This window comes from Leptonotus elevatus, chromosome 3 (genome assembly GCF_054856555.1).
Source record: "Leptonotus elevatus isolate MCC_2025b chromosome 3, RoL_Lele_1.0, whole genome shotgun sequence".
Lineage (NCBI taxonomy): Eukaryota > Metazoa > Chordata > Actinopteri > Syngnathiformes > Syngnathidae > Leptonotus > Leptonotus elevatus.
The window spans coordinates 16418847-16441393 of record NC_141241.1 but is presented as its reverse complement, the minus strand read 5'-3'; the positions used below and the strand labels follow the sequence as shown (position 1 = coordinate 16441393).

The following is a 22547-nucleotide window of genomic DNA, read 5'->3' as shown; positions in this document are numbered from 1 at the left end:
GACATTGTGTTTAGGATTTGTGTTTGATAACTGAAAAAAGATCACCATAAATGTATTTCTATTGTGTTATAATTAATCGAGCATGGGAACCCCAAAGAAGGACTGGGTCAGTTTCCTCCTTTTTCACAAATTCCACAACAACTTGTGTTTAACCAAAGTGTCTTATTCCTTTTCTGTGGTTCACTGGCTGGGTACTAGAGCAAGTCCACTGAGGATTGAACAATTCAAACTAACAATAACACTGGCCCTCAAGTGTTGGCTTTACTTTCCACTTGTTTTTTATGCTCAATCGAGACCAAAGTGGCGGCAAACTCTCCATTCATTGGCTTGGTAGACTCTCAAAAGGGAAATAATCGGCAAAGGAGGTTCAAAAGAAGCATCCGACCATGATGAGCCAGCGGCTCCTCTGAGTGATGCTACAAAACAAAACTGGCTTGTGTGCATCTTTTTTGTTGAGTTGACAGACACATGCTTCCTCTATAATTAGACGACTTTGATCTAAGTGGATTTATGTAACTTTAAGACCAGCCAATATGTACATTATGTAATCAGAAATAGTGGATTATTTCAGTAGAATTTCACAAAAACTCATCATTTAGAATAATTTGTCAGTACAGTAGAAACAACTATGTCTTCAGTTAGTATGTGGTCCTATTAACTCATTCACTGCCATTGACGGCTATAGACGTCAAAAATTAATTTGAACTATTTCTATTAATTTAACATTTTTTTCCCACTTTTGTTAACAAGAGTATGAAAACCTAGATTTTTTTTATTGTACATTTTGAACAGATATAAAATGTGTGATTAATCGTGAGTTAACTAGTGAAGTAATGCAATTAATTACGATTAGAAATTTTAATCGCGTGACGCCCCTAATTTTTTTCTATCCTATCTTTTTTTTTTTTTCGCGTCAGGCGATTACATTTTTAATTGTAATTAATCGCATGACTTCAATTGTTAACTCACGATTAATCATAAATTTAATATCTGTTCTAAATGTAAAATAAAATGAAAAATTCTCATTTTTCATTCTCTTGTTACCAAAAGTGGAAAAAAACTAGTAATAGTTTAAATAAATTTTTTACGTCTATAGCCGTCAATGGCAGTGAATGAGTTAATATACATGCATAAATATGTAGTAATATTCAGTCTACCTTAGGTCTGTATCAAAAATACTCCCAAACAAAATTTAACCAGGCCTGAGGGTTAAATGTCTGAAAAAGCAGAAAAAAACAAGTGCAAGATGCAGCAAACATGGCCTTTGCTAGATATCTCACCCCTAGGAAAAATCCAACCTTTTTGTCATCATCGTTTAAATATCTGTTCATCCGAAAGTGGTGGATAAAAGGGGATTACGGCCCGAGCCACAAAATGCTGACTGTTGAGTGATACGAATGGAGCGCACTCTTATGTTTGAGTAATGTGCTGTGAATCCTCAATGTTCCCTTCCCAGAATGGGACTCCGTCAGAGTGGGCGGAGAAGAAAAAACTGTGTGCGGCTGTCGGCACCAATGACTGAGCTCTTGTCGTTTTTAGACCACAATATGGAGCGCGGAGATGAACCCGCCGCATTGTGACAGCGCTCCAGTGCGCGCTGGTTGACTGCACCGCAGATTCCTGATCATCTCCCCGCAAAGGCCTTTGTTCTCGCACTTGGGGTCGCTTGCCTCTGAGCCAGAAGTGCCGGGGGACTAGAGCCAGGGATTCACTGTGCTGTCTCTCATTCCAAGGACAAACAAAAGAAAGCCAAAGCAGTTGAAATAGAGGATGATGATGAGGAACGCATGAGAGGGTTGGAGGCATCGTTGTAGCAGCATGTTGGTGTTGTGGTTGGAAAAAAAATCAAATAAACATCTTGAGCATTTTTGTGTGGCGTGAACACGTTCTTCATGATTTGACTGAATCAGTTTTATGATTGGTGAGACCACCCTCTGATTTAAACAAAATAAACAGTCTGTGAGAATACTACTATGGTTTATTCAGCTATTAATTATTCACAATTAATGGTGGGGTAATTAACATTTTTCACATCCATGCATTTGATGCCAGCCTCTAACTATGATTGAGAATTTTATATAACACACCTATTTAGATTCTTAAATGAAATATAAAGCAAAAATGTATTTAATGCTGTATTTCATTGACCTGCGTAAACAACAAAATGCTAACCAGAAAGCTAACGAACTTGAGCTAGCTCCCTTTCAAATGTTAAGCTAATGTTTTGACAGATACATACAATTAATAATAAAAATTAATAAAAGGATTTATTATTAAAAACGTGTTTTAAATTCACACATTTTGTAACATATTTAAACTGGATATAAATGTAAACGTACCTGCATTGAATTGTTTGCTGTGAATTAATCCACTTTATCAGATTGGTCCTGAGAGGGTTAGCATCTGTGGAGTCCTTTGAAAGTCGTAGTTTATTGTATATTAGATGTGTTTTGACAATATCCAAATGTTTGTCCATGTGTCAGAATCACCAAAAGTATATCAAGTCGTTTGACAAATGACGTCACAAGTTAAAATGGCGGTCTCATGCTGCGTTTGAAGTCGGATTTATCCCACTCGAAATGTCCCAGTCCTGCCCTCAAAGCGTTTGAGACAAATGTAAACAATAAAGATGGCAGATTCCGGTAATTGTTTGTTGTTCTGTTTAACGCAGCCATTCCGAATCACGTTGTGTTACGTGAACATATGTCTTGTATTTACATTTGCTTCGGAAGCTCTGACTTGACACAATCAGTGTGGGATCATTCAGATTTCCCAATTTCGTGGAATGCAGCATTTTTCCTCGGTGAAGCTGATTTGTGAGGGTTATTTTGACTTAAAAGTGTGATCAAATGTTCTTTTACTACTATAACAACATACCTTGTTTGTATGCTAATCACAGGCAAAAACAATACAATACACCGTGGAAATGAAGCGTTGCATTGTGGAAATAGCAGAAATGCCAGGATGTTCAGAATTGTCAATAAACATTTAATTGATATCCTTGATTTAAGGTGCAACATGTGCACTCTTCGACCTCATTAATAAGAAAATTAGGTATACTAGTAAGACTAGGGCACACTAATAAAATACTAGTAGTAATGTTTCCATTTCTAGTGCCTATAGTAGTACTGGTACACAGAATTAAACCTGGCTTACCAATAAACTACTGTGCTGTACTAGTAATAGGCTACTACAAGGCCAAACTAGAAGTCTTGTGTCAAGTTCAAGTTGCCTCCTGGACTCTATGGTAAGACCAAAATGCTCACTAGGAGTTTTGCCTCACTAGTAACATGTACGGTAGTTGTTTTACTAGTATGCAAAATTTGACTTATGAGAATGCCAAATGTCATACAATAGTAGACGACAGACACTGTCAAGACATTAGAAAGAGTAGATTGTGCAGTTCTGTGAGGATTATTACCTTTGTGAAAGATGAATAATATTAGATACAGCTCTTTAATTGCCAAATAGATAGTGTACCTAATGTGGCCAGTAAGTACTGTACTTCCATTGATGATGTTTTTCCACACAAACCTATTCCAAATGCCTTTCTATCGTCCATGTATTATATCAAACGTCTATAGAGAAATATCATCTATCACAACATCTGGACTTTGTGAGTGTGGAATATATTACATATTTTTGTCTGGTGCCCAGAGGTCCTGTCTGGATTATATGAACAGTACTTCTATAACCTCTTTGACCTGGAAAGTCCAATAAGTATTTCCATTATTCAATTTGTTAAAAATGTCACTTCATCACATTGCAAACAGGTCCCATGCACCTCGAAAACCACTTCACATTTACGAACAAATACTTATATTGATCATCTCCAGTGGAGAGCACAATACTTTGTAAAATAGGATGTAAAGAAATAAACAACAATAGCTACCAACATATAATATATCTGTGTATGTAGATTCTTAATCATCAAAGGTTGAATCCAGTTAACCGGACTCTTCTTTCAGTATTTGTGTTTATGTGTGTTTTCCAAAGTGATTCAAAAATGACTATGCTATTAGGCTAACAATGGTATAGTAGTCCTCAAAAGAATCACTCAGTGCAGCAGTTAAATTCTAAATTTATTTTCAAATTGTGCAAAAAAATATAAACCCATTTACAGCATACATGCCTGTATAAAAAGAAGACAACCGAGAGAATTGAAACATAGTCAGACATTCTGTTCATGACCTTGAGGAAAAAAAAAAAAAAAAAAAAAGACCAAAATGATACCATTATTTACAATCTCCATAACTTTACAAAACCCATCATATACTTCCCCTTTCAATTGCGGTATGTTAAACACCAGACTGCCAAGCAATAGCGATAAGATTGAGGTAGAATAAAGTAATACAATGGACAGATTTTCTTAGTGGCCACACATTAATATGATATTGATATGAACAATATTTACTGGACCGATTAGCCTTGTTTGAGGTTGTGGTTGTACTTTTGTCCATTTTGGAACACATTTCTCAAATAAAATGCAGCGAAGTGTAGAATGTTACAAAAGTGCATCAACTAAAGATTTTGATTTTGAACATGAAGCTTTCTTTCCACACTTGCTATTAGGACTCCCACGCCAACATACTAAATGCTTCTGTAAGTGAAATGTGACACATTCATCCGTCTTGGGTGGGGTAGGGAAGGCAAACATTATTTTCGTTGGAAATAAAGGCAGAAGAAGCAAATGCAGAAATGACCCGTTGCCATTAAATGTAACCACAATATTGCCAACATTCTTTGGGCCAAACAGCAACAAATCATGAGCACAAATGAAGAAGAAGAAGAAAAAAAAAAACTGACTGAAATGTTAATACATGGTACTATGTACACACTGATTAAATAAAGTGTGATCAGTATACATTCCTGCCTATGAAAAATATTAATAACACCAATGTAAACATAAAAACTTCCATAGACCCAGCACCAGCTGTTCATTGCATTATAATTTACAACATTCACACGTGAAGCCTTTCTAAAGGTTCTCTCTATGTGGGAAAACGTGATTTCCTTGATTTTGCTTTAAAGGGGGGGGGGGGGGTGGAGAGTTCAGACTGTGTGGAGATCCTCCGCTTCCGCCCAAGGCACGTGAATGGTTGTGGTATCAAACCTGCAAGCACTTCCTGCTCCTCAAGAGCAGGTGAGGTGATTTTAGGAAATATTGACAGGTGCCTCACTCCCTTACGGCGAAGACGCGGAAGGAGCCTCCCTCTGTGTTGCTCTTGCTGCAAGGAAGAACAATAAACATGATGAGGAAGGGGTTATCAATTATTTTTTCTTTAAATCACATTTTGCAATGTAGTTGGGGTGGCAGATTTATCGGAACTTAAAAAAATTAAATCAATAAAATCAGAGCATGGATGGCTCATATGATGTGGATTCCATTTTGCGTTTTTGACGGGTCTTTTTTTTGTGTCAATGTTGCTGTTGAAACTTAGGCTGCAGGTCAATTCAGATTTTTTCATGTCTACATGAACAATATAAATTTTTTATTTTATTTTTTTCATCTGACCCAGGTATGTGGATGTGAATAAGTCTAGACACTCAGGTCGCACTCGTACGATCTATACGTCATCGAAAGGCAACCAACGGCTCAATCTTTCGACAAAAACTGGCGTGAATACCAGGGGCGGAGCTACGTGGTGGCCAATGGTGGCTGACCAACCCCACATCGAGGGGAAGATTTTAGATAGCTTCTTAGATATGACTTGAATGAACGTGCCATAGTTTGGCAATAAGCAAAATGGCTAACTAATAACTCTGATTGGCTATTTGCTAGCGAATCAGTGCATGAGACAGAAGGAGACTATGAGCTAATACACAAAAGCAAAGAAACAGGCATTATCTAGTAAATTAAAGCGGAAGTCAACCCCCAAATTGTTTTCACAATAATATGTTCTATGCAGCCCCACTGATCTAAATATGTTATTCTGTTTAATATTGCGTTAGTGGAATATGAGTTAAGCAGCAAAATCCAGCCATTTTTATCCATCTCGGAGGGCGGCCATTTTGCCGCTTGCTGTCAACTGAAGATAGGATCACAGTTGCTCAGGTCTCAGGTAACAACCAATCCCAGCTCAGCGTCAGAAAACAGGTGTGCTGTGATTGGTTGTTGCCTGATTACTGTGATGTCATCTTCAGTCGACAGCAAGTGGCAAAATGGCCGCCCTTTGCGATGGATCAAAATGGCTGGATTTTGGCTTCATAACTCCTATTCCACAAATGTAATATTAATTAGAATGTCATGTTTAGATGAGTAAGGTCACATATAACATATTGTCAAGAAATGTTTCAAGTTGACTTCCACTTTAAGCTCAGCAGAATGTTGTTGTTTTTACTTAGATTCGCGGACAAACGCACATGTAATTGACATATAATATTCTCTACAAGAAAGAATAATATTTTAGTGCAGTCATATTTACATTATAATAATGGATATGGCAACTTGGATGGCGTGTACCACAGTGAGACGGTTTCACGCAAAGCCTTTATTTGCAATTGAATTGAAAACAAGCACATGTGGTATTATGTGACATATTACTGGCACAGACTCGCTAACGTGTTAACATGACAACGACTTTATAATGAGTTCATTAGTGAGACCTTGAAGCTGCACATTTATTGATGACCACGATAGGCTCACCTGCTATCATATCGCACATAATTATTCTTATAGGAAAGCACCGATTAGGTGGTGTTCAGCATTTCCAGCTCGGCGTAATCAGATCCACGGCGATTACTTGTCTATATAATAGTACCGCGCTGTAGCTGCCATATTGTTGGCCCAGAGTACGGACCTCCACTCCAGCCTTTTATTGACCTGAAACTGTTTCTTCACACTTTCATTGTAGTCAGAACGCTCCGACTTTTTGGACCACTCAGCACTTTGCACACTCAATTGAAATGCCAGGCTATAAAGTAAGCAAAGATCCCATGTGTGGCCCATCCGCACAGCCAACCACACCATTACTCTTACAACAGCGCTGGCCACAAAAAGGCCTCCCTCGCCTACTTTTGCGCCGTCTGAGCCGGCCGCAGCGATGTGAGAAACATGGCGCGCATGCAGGCAGGCCGCCGTGCGCTTTAAACACACATAAATCCTGCGATGGTGTGATGAATAAATGTACCTTTCTTTCACACACGTCTCAACTTTGAGCTGTGTCCAATGCATTTTGGCTGGACGTCAGCACGATGCCGAAGAAGATAAATATTATATTTGATTTGATTTCAAAATGGACTTTGATTTGATTTTGAGACTCATCCAGTGTGCGGAGGATTCTGACCGCAGTCAGGCTTCCACGTGCAGTGTAAGGTCTTTACACTGAAAGGGGTTTCTCTTAGCCTGGTTCCAAACATGCACCACAATTCGCTCAGCAGATTTGATGTTAGCAATGAAATTCAGGTCATTTTCAATAACCAACAAAAATCTGATTTGTGAATCAACTCAACTTGAATCGATTATTATAGCGATGATCTCAGCAGCTAATTGGATAAAAGTTTAGCTTGAATTATTGTGTGTGCTTTACAAGATGGAAGGAGCATGACCTGGTGAGTGACGTGGGAGGCAGCAAATGAGAGTGTAAATGGATGCCGCGAGAACATAGTTTTTTTCTAAATGTAGTTATCAATAATTGGAGTCAACATAGATATTTGGTACCAAGTGGCAACAAGACGACTGAAAAGCACTACTTTTAAAAAGTTTAGAATTGCCTATGGATGACACAAGGTGGCTGCATAGCATTACTTTTATTTAAATGTAAGTCCTCAACTCATTTCAGCATAAGTTTCGAAGCATTTTTTACTTCTTCCTACTCCCTTTTGAACATGTAAGCTGTGCTTAATGATGAACATGTATGTAAAAAAATATACTTTTCTTTTCATTTCAGTATTTCTATTGCTGGCTTATATGTTCAATAAACAAACAAACAACAAAAATAAACAAACACGTAAGCATAGATGCTACAAAATGGTGGATACGCATTACTTTGGATTTAAAGATGGCTCCTCAACTCACTTCAACACAGTCGACAAGATGCCACAAGATGGTGGCAAAGCACTACTTTTATTTATTGGATGGTGGAAAAGCACTACTTTTATTTATTTAGTTTAGTTTATTAAAAGGACAGTGTGCAGTGACATTAAAAAGATGGCTGCACGAGATTTAGCACAATGCTAGTTTCCATCTGTAGTCCCCATAAAAGTTAATAATTGCCTATAGATGCTATAAGATGGCTGTAAAACGTGACTTTTGTCTAAAAGGAGCTTTCAACTTACTTGGCAGCAAGATGCCACAAAATGGCAGCAAAGCACTACTTTGGTCTAAATGAACTCACTTCTACATGGTATTCCTGGCAAACTAAGATGCCATAAAATGGCCACAAAGCAATAAATTACAAAAAGGGCGAAATTTGTAGAAAATAGTCTCTGCAAAAATCTGCAATTTTGCAGATGACTTTTTTTCCCCATTTTGAGCTGAACCCCCCAAAATTGCATAATTTAAAACAGGGTCTACTTATCTGCCGTAATCTTGACATTATAACTTTGTCCCCCCTTCTTATTAGTCTGAAGCACTCCTCTATTTGGAGTTAAAAATAAAGTACAACAAATAAATCTAGTGCATAAACTGGCTCAATGCCAAAGCCAAACAATCCTATTTTCGAACAACACTACCTTGATCTTTTCCATAGATTTTCTGGGCTTTTTTTTCTGGCCCAGAGAGTTGTTGGCAAGAAAACAAACGAAAAGCTTACCTTTCAGACTGGATGCCATTTTTCAGCACACCGACATAATTCTTTCTCTTGTCCAGAGGCAGGACGTCCACGAAGCCCCCGTCTGGTGGGATCACCCCTGCATGGATGGCCGCCTTACAAATACTGGAGTTCTGTTCAGAGTAAGAGGGTACAGTTTAGCACCTTGTCCACAGGTTTATATTTCTTTTAGGGCACGGCTCTGCTGAGACGTCCCGGGGCACACATTTGCTACACAGCGCTTGTGCCTGTTGACTTGTAACGAGACTGACAGTCCAGGTGTCTCTGGGGAGCTGTGATGTGCCGCCAGCTGGACGTCATCGGAGGCGAAGTTCGTACAAGGTGAGCGCCTATTAAACTTCACGTAGACGTTACGTGCCAGTGCCGGTCCTCACTCAACACACTGACTCATGAAGGTGACGTGAATTCTTGCACATCAGTGTTTAGTCTGCTTGACAGTGAAGCAATCCACTTTCAAACACGGCTTAGGCGAGCTTGCAGCGGTCACGAACAAACCAGTCTTCCTAAAGACTTCAGTTTTCAAGCACAAGGCCCAAGTTATATATTCCGTTTTTTTTCTCAGGGCCCAACAGACAAGTGAAGAAGGTGACTCGACATCAGCTGTTTAACCCTTATTGCTTCCCACGTTCTAATAATAATAACAAATAATAATAACAAAAAACAAATCAAAAGTGAAGCAGCCAACCGGGACATTGTTGGATATAATGACCAAGAACACAACGAGATGTGACGTTTCAGAGAGGCTAATCTTAATAATTTTATTGCCGTATAGAATAAAGTTATCGTAGTTAACAAAAACTAATGACATAACTAAAGCTAAAATTGAAAAAAACAAAAAAGCTTCATAAAAAAGCTCTGAGAGAGAAATTAACTGAAAATATATCTTATGTTTATGAAACTAGCTAAAACTAACAATATCTAAAGCAAACATTTTCAAATATATTTATTTCGGTATTGCTGTAAATCAGCTGTTTGAGTTTTGTAGTCTTTTTTTTATTACACAATATTTCATGACCATATTTGTTTTTATTGCACAAATATTCCATATATTTAAAAAATCTAACTAATACAAACTAAACTAAAATGAAGTTGTTGTTTTTTAAATAAAATACAAAAAAACTTAACATAAAAACACCTGCTCTAAAACACTCATTTGAACAAACTGAAATAAAAAACAAAACAAAAGACAAAACGAAAAAGTAAAAATCAAGTCTATTTCCTTTTTGGCAAAGTCTATCTTTGACTTTAAGATTGCAGCTTGTTGTAGTGCAGATCTTACGTTCTCTCTCCTAAGTTCAAGAATTATACACTTTTTTTACAACATTTTGTAAAATATCCAGTCGGAGTTCCTCAAGGTCTCTATCTAAGTACTCCAATTATTTGACTCCAAGGTAACCATTTGTATCGTTTACCTCCGGAAAAACAGTTCTTGTCATGTATCTAACCCCTACAGACCCGCATTTTTTCTGCTAGGCAAATTTATATTTCTTTGTGCTGATTTTGACTTTTTTTCCCCCATATAAGAACAACATGCGGAAAAAAATATAGCGTTATCTCATGTTTTTATTTGTTATAGTGAACGCCAGGATAATACGGCTGTAACGTGTTGTAAACTTACCAAGCTTATATGTAACATTTTTAACATGAACATCATGCATATCAACTTGCGATTGTGATTAGCTCAAATCCAATCATGAACCAGAAGTATTGACATCATCCAAATGATGCGTTTTGTTGGTTTGGACACGCAAATATGTCATGTTCCCTGCAATCATCTATGGGTCCGAAGGGGTTAAGTAAAGTGAGGTTGTTATGGTATAGTATTCCTCTCATCACATAACGTATCCACAAAATAATCAATGATCACTTACGTCTGTGTAGATGTTGCTGCCAATAACTGGTGACCAATAAGAAGGTTGACTCTTGCAGTCAGAAGGACAGAAGACTCTGAAGAAGGAATTGGACATTGTTGTGAAATGTAGCAACATCACGAGCTGTGATTAAAATGCGACTTTAACTTGTTTGATTGGAATAATGTGCATTTATAATGTGAGTGCAAGTTCTTTCCAGATTTCGAGGATAGTTTCAGTCCTCAGTTTCAAAATACAGAAAAATACTTTTTGAAACAGAAATGCACTTTTTGTCTAAATGTCAGTTGTCCCGAGACAAAATGTAACTGTAGCGGTCGTGAAAGTGATTACTAAATAATATTTAAAATGCCAAATAGTTCATGAGCACCCCTTAAAATGGCTTTTTTTCTCTCTCCCTCTTTTCCCTTCCTCTTGATGGCCAACGTAAATAAATATGCAACACATAAAATGAGTTGTTTAGATCAGTATATTTTTGTAAAAATAACAATTAAATGTCTTTTTTTTCCAAAAAATGTCCACCAATAAAAATAAAAATAAGACCAGGCCTAGTTGTAAGCTTAGTCTCGCACGCTTTAGTGAGCGCCTGTGACGAGTTACCTTGGACAATGTGAGAGGGGCTTTTTGAATGGGCAGATTTCAGCCACTGTAGTGTAGCAGTCTATGTTGGTTTCTGTTACAGATAAAACGAGAACATGCAAAATTGATGATGATGATGATGATGATGATGTACAGTCAACATATGTCAGTCACTTTTCCTCTTACCTTGTACTTTGGCCATCATAAAGGCATTTCCCGGCCTATATTTACTGTAAAGCACATTCAAAGGTGTGTTTAGAGTGGAGAAATCACAATTGATTGCTGACTAAAAGATCGCTATGAACAAATTGAGGTTTACCTGAAAGACTCGATGGAATTTTTCGTGGCTTTGACAAAGAAGGGAACTTTTGCTTCCATCCTTGTGATGTCGACAAGTCCTCCGTTGTTGTCGATGGCGCCAAAGTGAATGGCGGCACGGCAAATACTCGATTGCTACTCGAAGAATGAAAAACACTTTTTCAGTCACTATTCATGAACGTCAATTTGTTCTATTATTCTCTACCGTACTCACCACATCATAGTAGAGCGTTCCCCAAACTTTTCCTTTCCTATTCATGCAGTTAGCGGGACATTTGTATCTACGGAATCAGAAAAAAAAAGTCAAATAATTATAACTTCATTATGATATACTGTCTTTTTTTTTTTTTTATCAACACTCTTGAGGAGGTATTAATTTAACAGTAGAGATAAGATTTTGCTCCCAAGTCAAAGAAAAAAAATGGTCCGAACGGCAGCTTGTATCTCAAGGTACTATGCTGTTTAAGTTTGAAATCATTGCACTCGTACCAAGAGTTTCTCCAATATTTTTGGGAGCCTTTTTTAGTTAAATTTAGGGCCTTTTAGGACACTTTTTTTCTATATAGTTTTGCCAGCGCTGACAAGACAACCATAGTTGGGATAGTTATTTCAACTTGACAACGCAGGAAATGCTCAGACGTCAATTCATTAAGATTTCGTTTTGGTTTGGTAAGTAACATGTTAGAAAACGGTCACAAATGTTGACCATCATCATTCAATGTTTGATTTGGATTCGACACAAGAATAATAAGGCAGCTTTCTTTCTTTATTGAAAGTTAACTTGGTGTACATTTGTGTTAAGGTTTATCTTTAAAATAAATAAATAAATAAATAACATTACCTGTTGCAGGTTACTCCTCTGCACTTGTCTCGCAGTCTGGTCTCACACTTGATGGTCTGAGCTGCAACAAAAAAAAACCAACAACAACACATACTAGTTGAGAAATTAGGTAAAACAATAGAGCAATTTGAAAGTAATGTATAGTATTATAAAACTCACCCAGGTTGGAGTTACTAGGATTCCTTGCAGATGGGCTGCTGCTTGGTGTAGACGGCCTGGACACGGGTTTCCTTGGAGTGGAGGGTTTGGGTTTGAGTGCGGGTTTAGCGGTGGTGCGAGGCGCGACCGGCACCTGAGGCTTCTCCACTTCGTTCATATCCTCAGTCTCGGTGCGCTGGGAGTCTAACATTAGATGCAAAGTCATGATAGGTCGTCAGGTTGGGGCGTACAGTGGAACCTCTGAAGTTGAATGCCTCGTGCTCAAAAGATAAGACCTGGGGGGTTTTTTTACATACGCTATCTGCTCACCTTTGTAGCACAAATTATTTCTGCAGCCTCCTCCGTAGCTGGGAGGGCACTGGGAACAAGGGCGGCCATTTTTATAGGGAGCCTCCCCGATCCAGTTGCCCCTGCAGGGAACACATGGCACACATGTTGACAGAGGTTTGGAACTTAAGTTGTCAGCATCACTTTGCTCGCCGCTCTTGTAATGACTTTAACACTATTCGCCTGCGGTCCTAAGAGGCTAATAAAAGCCCTCCTCCTCGTCTCAAAATGGAATGGAAACAAGCTCTTATTTTTCTTTCCCAATGCTTCATTATCGCTTTTCTATTTTCTGACTTCTGGAGGAATCCGAGTGGCCCCAAAATGTCATTCGGCATTCAAATGAGCGGCCAGGCCGACAGCTGCGAGTACGTGCGCTGCCAGGATTTTAAGGAAGAAAAATGTAAGCAAAGAGCAAAGGTGTCATTTCTGGAATCTTTGGTCTTACTTTGGGGAGTAGTTGCACACGAGGTAGACGGCGTTCTCCCATGTTTCCCCCCACACGTTCATCCTCGGACAGACGTGAACGGCGCAGCCAACTCTGCTCGTGGTGGCCCAAACCACCTGTGAAGAGGCGAATAAAAGAAAAGCCAACGTAAGCTGGATGTTCGGAATGAATGAAAAGACACATCGAGTAGGTTAACCTATAAAAGTGGCGGCCCAAAATTTCCCTCAAGTCGTCTCGCTCTCTCTCTCTCAGCTTTCAGGTCAACGGATCATTCCAGAGGAAGCGAGCAGACGTGCGGTCACGATTAACGAGGCCAGTGGGACGCAGCGCCGTGGCCAGCCTGTTTTTATGCCCCCGTCAGACGCTCGTCTCGTGTGAACACACTTTGCCCTCTGGGATGTTACCTCCGTCCCTCTCGTCAAGCAAATGGAAAAGCCGTCATGCTCTAATATCTTACTCGGAAGCGTCCAAGGTAAAATAAAACATCTTGTTAAACGGAAAACTGCTGCAGCGGTGCGAAAGATGAATGATGTGCCATTTGAAGGGGAATACGACACTGCAGGTTCCAAAACTCCTAACTTTTCCCTCAAATATGTGTGCGTGCGCTCCCTCCTTAGGAATGTTTATCTTTTTCTTTTTCTTTTTCTTTTCTCCTGGTAGTGATGTTTCGAGGCCACTGGAAGCAATGAGTCAGCACGCAGAACGCATGTGTGACGTGTGCTGCGACATTAGCTGAGGAGTCTCCATCTCATATCGAATGAGGCTTCAAAGTCGTTATACATCAAGCCGTTCTCCCTGCTCTTAAATTATGTGGGCGTGTCCACTAAATGCCCTACAAAACTTTTAACTGGCATTCAAATGAACCTGGAAAAATGGATCTAGCATATTTCCTATGCCTAACCCTAACTGCAAAAATATATCCACTTAAAGCCACCACACCACAACAACGAGGCACTCTAAAGCGATCACGCCAATGCAACGCCCTGGTCCGCATTCAACCTCTAAAGCTGGACTTTTTTTTGGGGGGGGGGGGGGTATACTGAACTACAAAAACAAAGGAATTGACCTTGCCGTTCCAATACTTTTGGAGGGGATTGTAGCTAACTGCACGTTACAAATCGTGCTGGATTAATCAGTGATGTGAATGGAGGTGCTCTTGTATACCATTTAGCCAGAAGTTTTCAAGTATATTATATTCCATAGGCTTAAATCTGCAAGGAAGGAAACTCATGGACAATGTTTGGATGCTCAGTTCAAGCAGTGACCCCCCCCCCCCCCCTCTCTCTCTCACTGCAGCATCTTTAAAGGAATCCAGGTCAAGCATGGAGGGATGAGTGTGAATGACTACCAGATGGCCCTGGTCAGGTTTCAGGCTGAGGGAAAGAACGAGGAGTCCGGATGTTTCTGTAAACACATCCCAGCCGCTTCAAAGGAATCGGAAAGATTTTCTCCAAATGCAGCTACACTCAGCGGCCATCAAAAAATAGGTTACAATACCTTCAGAATCGCATTTGATGACCTGACAAAGGTAATAGGAGGATACTTAGTTTAGATTGACACAATCTTGGATGTATTCATTTGAGGCGGTAGCGGGTGAGCGGAAAATCCTGCAAATGGTTTGTAATATGTATTACAGTGAAAAAAAAAATTCTCCTGGTCCATCCCCTGCTGTATAGGCAGCAAGCAGTGCGCAATGGTGAAAGTTGTGAAGGAAACAGCAAAGTGGCTGTGACTAAAAAAATTTCCCCCATTAGACACTGGCGCACACATATTTGTGAACCATAATTGTGTCCAGCAGTAAAAAGCTGCGGAAATGTGACTAAACCAGGAAAAAGAAAATAATTTAGTATCATTATTTTATTTCAGTTTAATAATTATAACAAATCAAAAAAGTCAACTAGCTTAAATGCTAACACGCAATGGGAAACGGGCTAAAAAAAAATAGCATCTATGTGTTATAACAAGTTACATTTACTCCGTTATATTTACTTGAGTAACTTTTTGAAAAAAAATTACTTCTAAGAGTAGTTTTACCACATAATACTTTTTACTTTTACTTGAGTAGATGTGTGAAGAAGAAGAAACGCTACTTTCCGCAGACACATTGCTTATATACAGGAAATGCGACCCTGGTTGAAGACAGGCAGGCATGATGAGAACCCGAAAGAGTCCACTGAAAGGTGACATCTTGGTGCTTTCGCTTTAAAAAAAAACAGCCAGGATGCGCCGAGCGAGTTACGCCACAGTTTGTGAATGGATTATGCTTGCACTGTTTGATCTAAAAAAATATATAGCTTTTTTCTGATTTGAAGATGCCAGCCATTGCACATAATTTTATGTTTTTGTCTGATGACATTGTCTTAAAAAAATAAATCAGACTTCATGATCAAGCAGTTACTTGAGTATTCTTTTCAGCCAATACTTTCTTGCTTGTACTTGAGTGAATTTTTTTTATGACTACTTTTTACTTTTACTACCCGCCTCTGGTCATAACGCTAAGAAACATTTGAATACAAACTGTGCAGCCACACATGATGTACCTAAACAATACAACAGAACTCATAAGCATATATTAATTGTCCTCTGCGACGAATGACTAATATTACTGAAGGTTAGTGAAATGTTTGGTGAAAGGCTGGAACAGATTCATGACATTTCAATTAATTTCAATGGGTTAAGATGATTTGAGATTATTAGGAACACCCTTCAGTGTGATGCAACAGTGAAGTTGTACACCAGTGCAATATACAATGTGAAAACTGATCAAATTATCTTCATAAGGGCCAATTTGTGTTCTTATTTTTTGTCCATCTTTTTTTTCTTTACTTCATTGGTTTGACTTCCCTTCGCGCTTCTTCAACCAGCACTCCCGCTTGTTTCTCGTTCTTAATACCTCTTTACCTAATATACCCCATTGTGTGTTTGCTCTCTCCCCTCACCTGGGTGTAGTGGGTGCACATTGGCCCGGAGCAACGATCGGGACACCACGGGTTGCACTCGTGAGGGTAGGGATAGGTGTAGTCTTTCACCTCGTCGTACCAGGCCTGAATGTGGAAAGCGGGTGAGCGGTGTCTGCGCAGACAAAACAGTAGGTTCAGTCAAAAAGCAATGAAAAAAAACACAACAACAAAGTATCAAAGTGAACTAAACACAGCCTGGCCGCCTGACAAATGAGTTTTGTAAACATGTCTTTTTAGGGTATTGAAGAGTGCACAGCGCGATGGCAGAGATAGAGAGAGAGAGCAAAGGGAGCGGAAAGAAGGGAATCCTCAGTGGGTGTGCTGGCACAAGAAGAAAGGAGGGAAAGGGGGAGGAATGAACGGCTGGGTGAGAATGAGAGCAGATTCCTGGAAGGGCACCTGCTGTGATGGCAATACACGGTCAAACACAGAGGCCTACTGTGGACACACACACACACATTCATACAACAGTCAACCCCTACATACTGTACATTACATGGGCAAAACCAACCATTACGGATGGACGGGTTTCCCAATACTGGTACACTTGCAAAAAAAAAAAAAAAAAAAAGTTGAAATAAATCATCGGGTTGAATGTACAACAGCGGTTTACAGTAATGGCTTCCCACTGATGCATGGACAGACCCCAGACAACGTGTACATGCTTAACACTAAAGATGTTAATAAATTCATTTTAAACACAGATTTAGCACAGTTTGGCAGGATTTTGGCCCGATTTATGGTGCCCTTAGGGAGGGGGGAGGGGGGGCATGAATGACAGAGTGCGGTGGTGGCGGCCAGCAGTGGAGACAGGAAAAAAGACTACTTGCAACTGGCACGGTTTCCGCCAGCTCTCAGCCAGACGGGCCTGTCGACAACACTTAAGTGATTGCCAGTGACTGTCAATGTGAAATGAGTTACCGGCAGATGTCGTTAGCGACACCGTGTGTAAGTGAGCCAAGCACACACACACACACCGCGCTGGATCGTGTGTGAGGAGGAAGGAGTCACTGATACGTTCCAATTTTTGCAGCTTAAAGGCAAACTGGAAGAAGAAGGTAAGTGTGGATTGAATTAAAATGCATGCACTATATCACATTTCAGCATTGTGGCTCTCCCCAACGGCACAATCAGTAAACAAACCTTGTGTAATGTCCCATTTGACCAAGGCAGGGCAATTGAGAAAACAGGGTGATGATTTTTGCCTTCTTCTCTACCACTGTAGTTTGAATGTGTGAATTGGAACAACGGCAAGTTTATTCCAAAACAGGAATTCAGAAATTGAGGGCAAAGATGTGCTTTGTTGATGGTGAAATGAATAGCGCGTTGTCACCTGCTAGCATGCTAGCAATTATGTTTAGCGAAATTATTTGATTGGGAAGTCCACCCAAAAAATTTCTGGACAATAATAATTTCTATGTAGCCACACTAGTAGTCTAAAAACAGTATTTTGGAATATTGCGTTTGTGGAATGGGAATTAAGCGTCAAAATTCACCAGTTTTTATCCATCTCAGAGGGCAGCCATTTTGTCACTTGCTGTCAATTAAAAATGACACCACAGTTGCTCAGGGCACAGGTAACAACTAATCATCTGTTTTCTGAATTTTGACATGTGACATTTGCAAGCTGAGCCATGATTGGTCGTTACCAGAGCAATTATGTCATTTTCAGTCGACAACAAATGGCAAAATGGCTGCCCCATGAGATGGATAAAAACTGGTGGATTTTGCTGCTTAATTATCACAATGTCGTGTTTAGACTAGTGGGGCTGCATAGAACATATTATTGTAATGAAAACGATAGGGCTGACTTCCCCTTTGAAATTGAACGAAACAAAAAAAAATTATATCGTATTCATTTGTACTTGTAAATAAAAAAAATCGCCTGTTGATTGAGTAACAGCTCCAACGTGGATAATAAATATCATCGGAAACAAAGCGGCCAAAAGAAGACATGTCGGACGCGCTCACCTGCCCCAGTGAACTGCCAGGTTCTGCCCGATGGACATGAGCAGGTCCTGAGGTCCGTGATCCCACTGGCACACCTCCGCCCAGTGAGTGGCAGACCTCTCCAGCTCCTCGTCCCACACCTGCCGACATTCATAAGCTCCACTTAGAAGTTCATACCCGAAAAAAAAGGCATTCAAAATCTTCAAATGGGAGTTTTGCCCTCGCTAAATAGTATGTAGTCATCAAATAAATGCTTAAAACAGCTTTCCGTAGCAGAGAGGACACCGACCTTACACGGCCTCTGCGAGTAACTCCTAAGTAAATTTCCAGCCTTTTGGTGGTGGCGCGTGCACACAGGCACACACTTTTCCCAGCACACTGCCTAACCTTCAAGGAGTCCCAACAACAATAATTCCTCGACTTTGCCCCCTCCAGTGCCATGCAGGCTCCTAACAAGCCCCCCTCCCTCGCTTGTCTTCTCCAGCATGAAGCAGGTAGACTGCACAAAGTCAGCATTATTATCCAGCTTGTTAAAAAGAAACACAACGCAGCAGGCTGCTAATAGTGCGCCGTCATGACTGTATGTTTTCCAGCTATTTTAACAATAGTGTTTTACAACTTGAGTACTTAGAATTTCCCATGCATGAATTGGAGGTCAAATATATTTAAAGAAAGATATTGTATTTCGAAAAGCACATCTTGATGCCGATCTGTCAAAATGACTTCCCTCACCATGTACTCCATGTCGGCGGCGCTGGGGTACACGGAGCCCCTCAGCTTGTTGTGCAGCTGGAGGATCTCCTCCCGGTCCGACCAGCGGATGGCACGTCTGCTCCTGACGCCATTTCCATCTTGGCCGGTGCTGTTGTGACCCACTTCTTGGTCCTCGTAGCGACTCAGCAGCTGCCTGAGCTCCTTGGAGTCGGGCAGGAAGAGAGACGCCGAGCTTCCGAGCCAGATCAGCAGGAGGGAGAGGAGAGGGATGACGGCCATTGTATATGTGAGGGGGAGCTGGTCCTGACACAACCTGCGGGGAGGGAACAGTTTGTCAGTTTCTTCCTGTTATGGGAGTACAAATTACAATAGTTGACTGATTACACATCTCATGTACTGAAAACGTCCTCTTGCTTTGAGTTTTTACTGCATCACAATATGACAAATATGTGCAATAGGATATGAACCAGAAATGGTGACACTAATGACTCACAGGCATCATTGTCATCACCATCTATCGTAAGTGTCAAATGTCTCATTTTAAACACAAATGAAATCCATTTTTCTACTAGAATTCAAATTACCAGAAGTAACTATATCACTGTTTCTGCACATGCTCAAAAGTTGATCTTCCGATCTATCATTCACTTCTGAGTCAAGATAAATCACCTTTCAAGAAAAATGCTGAAAAATATTAGGAGATACAGTAATATCAAAATGTTACAACCATTTAAGCATTGAATATTTGAACACAAATAGTGGTACAATGAGCCGAGATCTCTCCATATCCATATTTCTGCATTATACTGTCTCCAGGTGGCCATGGTAAAAAAAAAAAATGTGCCAATTGAATTATTTTATTACTATATGTTCATAAAGTACAATATCACAGTGCAAAATGTTTTCTCATAAATTTTTTTGGGGGAGTTACAATCGGTGTCAGGAAACAAATTAAACTCGGATCTCAGTGAACCACTGCTAAGTTTTACGTGTCAGTTTTTAAAGCGATACTTGACTAATTTTGCCATTTTCAGCAATAAAAAGTTAATATTTTGCCCAGAATTTATTTCATAACTTAATTATTTTTCATGTACAATTAATCCCTAAAAACAAATTTTCCACTTGCTGTCAACTGAAGATGAGGAAATATGTAACGACCAATCACGGCTCACCTGTTTTATGTGACGTCATCTGCAGTCGACAGCAAGTGAAAAAAAATGTTTTTTTTAAAGGTATTAATTGTCCGTGAAAAATAATGGAAGTTATCACATTAATTATAGACAAAATATTATCTTCTTCAATGAGTCAAGTATCCGTTTAATAATCACCTGATAGCATGCTAAATTGTAGTACACGATGGCAAATATCTATTTTTAAATCCATCAACGCACCAGTGGCACATGATGTAATGCAGATCTATACACACTATTAGGTACACTTGCAAAATCCAATAAAAACAAGTAAAATAGGTACATCAAAAATTCAATAAAATTTATACTTACGAGTGCAAACTAAACATCGTGTTACATGTCTGACATGTTAATGAAAAGTGAACATTATTTTGTATAAGCATTTATTTATTTTTTTCCACAGCTGACTATTGGATCTCATTTTGTCGCCAATGTTGCGGCCAATAATGATTTAATGCCTAACAAGAGGGAGGAACTTGTTCAAATAAAGCGAGAAAGGTGCAGCGGGTCCGTGTGAACCGAGAAGAAAATAAACAGCAGTTCTCGCTCGCCCTGCTTCGCTCCTTATCCTTGAATCCCTTCACCTCTTTCTTTCCCCCTGGCTGCAAAGAGGCGGCTTGAGGTCTGGCACCGGCTCTGTGTCAACACGCCGTGCCAGCGGCAGCTGAGCCAGGCACAGGCAACAGGCATCAGGCATCAGGCATCAGGCACCACACCCTGCTGCTGCTGCTCGCACTCAACCGAGAGCAGCTTCGCTGCCCCGGGCCCTTCTCACGGCCCTCCTGAATTTTAGACCCGAGTGACAGACGGGGTGAGAAGACATGGACGCATACCGTTGCTTCACGTAGTCCGGCCTCTTATGAACTCTTTGCAGAGGCGGTGGGGCTGACCTTTACTTCACCTCGGCACCACGCTTGCACGTCAACTCCACTTTCTGATAACACACGTGCGTGTATGTCTGTATACGTCACTTTATACACGTCACATGCAATGGTGTTCAAAATGTGGGCCGGGGGCCATTTGATGGCCCGTTGCCCATTTCTTATTGACCCGCTGTATTATCTAATACAGTGGTGGAAAGACTAATTGGTTTTTTTCGAGACGCGAGTTGTCATTTGACCTGTTTTTTTTTCCTTGCAAAAGAGCAAAATTTGAGCTACACTTCACATCACAATCGCGAGATGATGACTGTACACATCACAACCTGCGGCCACTATTCTCAGTGGTTTGGACAATACATTAAGTACATGCATGTTTAGGGGGGGGGGGGGGGGGGGTCTTGCAAGCCTCTGGCCAATAGTTTTCAGACTGGATTCAGGTTTGAATTTCCCGTCCTCTGTCTGCGGGTGTCGTGCACATTGTGTACGAGAAGAATGAACAAAAATGCAGTTTCATTTTCTGGCCACAGGTGGCAGTAGCGAATCGAAATTCAATTTTCTGTGTTCAGTAGCTTTCAAATGACTTTCAATATGCAATATTATGCAGATTAATGTTCATAAACTGTACAGTTCATATTGGGTGCATTCTATTTAATCATTGTAGCATTTTTACATCACTGTCAATAGATTTCATTTCCCTCACAGGATGAATACCATATCTATCTATCTATAGTATCTGTCTATATGTGCATCCATCTTCTTTTTTTAGGCAAGGAACCATATTTGGTAACTCCCAACCCGCATGCTTTTGCCAAGCCTCAACATAAGCAGAACATATATTCAACAGGTGATTAGTTCAGGATATACCAATTTCATTATTCATGAGTTTTCTTTATACTTGACCTAGTTCTGTTAACCACAGTGGCACTGGAGCTTTTAGGCTGTTTACCTGTCAATCAAAGTGCTTGGTGATGATACAAAAAAGAAATAATGACAAATGTGACAGAAGTCACAAAGTCAAACTCTCGAATAATCACCTCAGATTATAATGTTGAACTTCCAAGCATTCCAATGAGGGTTGTTGGAGGCTGCAGAGCCTTATTACACATTCATCATTATTCAATTCTGTGCTGACTCTGCTTTTTAAATGGAATACACTAGACAAACGTGATATAAATGAAGAAGAAAAAAAAGTCTCAAGGCAGATTTCAGCAACAACAAAAAAAACTATGTTATCTCACCTCTGCTCGTCTTCTGTCACTATTCACTTGCTTAAGGGTTGTCTTGTATTCCCGTGTGAGGATCTGCTGAGATTTGTCTGCACGCAGGATGTGTGTCTCCAGTCGGAGCTGCTTCGAGAGCCTTATATAGAGAAAGGACCCCTCAGGATCAGAGGAGGGGAAGAGAAGGAGGAGGGGGGGGGGGATCCTCCCCCGCACCAGCCTCCTTAAAATGTTCCTGGCTCAGCGTGTGCACGCGCAGCAGCAGCAGCAGCCTCACGTCAGGAAGGAAAACTACAAATAATGTTAATCTGACAAATGAGTCGA

At 40.1% G+C, this 22547-nt stretch overlaps 1 protein-coding gene across 2 annotated transcripts; it reads right to left on the bottom strand.

Moving 5' to 3' along the window:
* Positions 1-4064: 4064 nt before the first annotated feature.
* On the bottom strand, positions 4065-22506 carry crispld2 (cysteine-rich secretory protein LCCL domain containing 2). Of its 2 annotated transcripts, none has more exons than XM_086072260.1 (15): positions 22242-22506; positions 18951-19245; positions 18240-18358; positions 16248-16380; positions 13309-13424; positions 12846-12946; positions 12537-12719; positions 12378-12438; positions 11751-11817; positions 11538-11671; positions 11405-11448; positions 11240-11312; positions 10643-10718; positions 8754-8884; positions 4065-5228 (listed from the first exon to the last, which is right to left on the bottom strand). In XM_086072260.1, the coding sequence occupies exons 2-15, from the start codon at positions 19209-19211 to the stop codon at positions 5177-5179; spliced, it is 1551 nt and encodes a 516-aa protein (XP_085928386.1). In that variant the 5' UTR covers positions 19212-19245; positions 22242-22506; the 3' UTR covers positions 4065-5176. The 2 variants fall into 2 exon arrangements, with proteins under 2 accessions (XP_085928386.1, XP_085928387.1); XM_086072261.1 differs by lacking the exon at positions 22242-22506 and adding an exon at positions 20956-21058.
* Positions 22507-22547: the final 41 nt, after the last annotated feature.

Bases quoted from the DNA above. Each gene is read 5' to 3' on its own strand.
- crispld2 (XM_086072260.1), bottom strand. From the start codon at position 19,211: ATGGCCGTCATCCCTCTCCTCTCCCTCCTGCTGATCTGGCTCGGAAGC. The intron at 16,381-18,239 runs GTGAGCGCGTCC...TTGTCTGCGCAG, and splicing joins CTGGCAGTTCACTGGGGCAG to ACACCGCTCACCCGCTTTCC. The intron at 13,425-16,247 runs GTGAGGGGAGAG...GCCTCTTCACAG, and splicing joins TGTGCACCCACTACACCCAG to GTGGTTTGGGCCACCACGAG.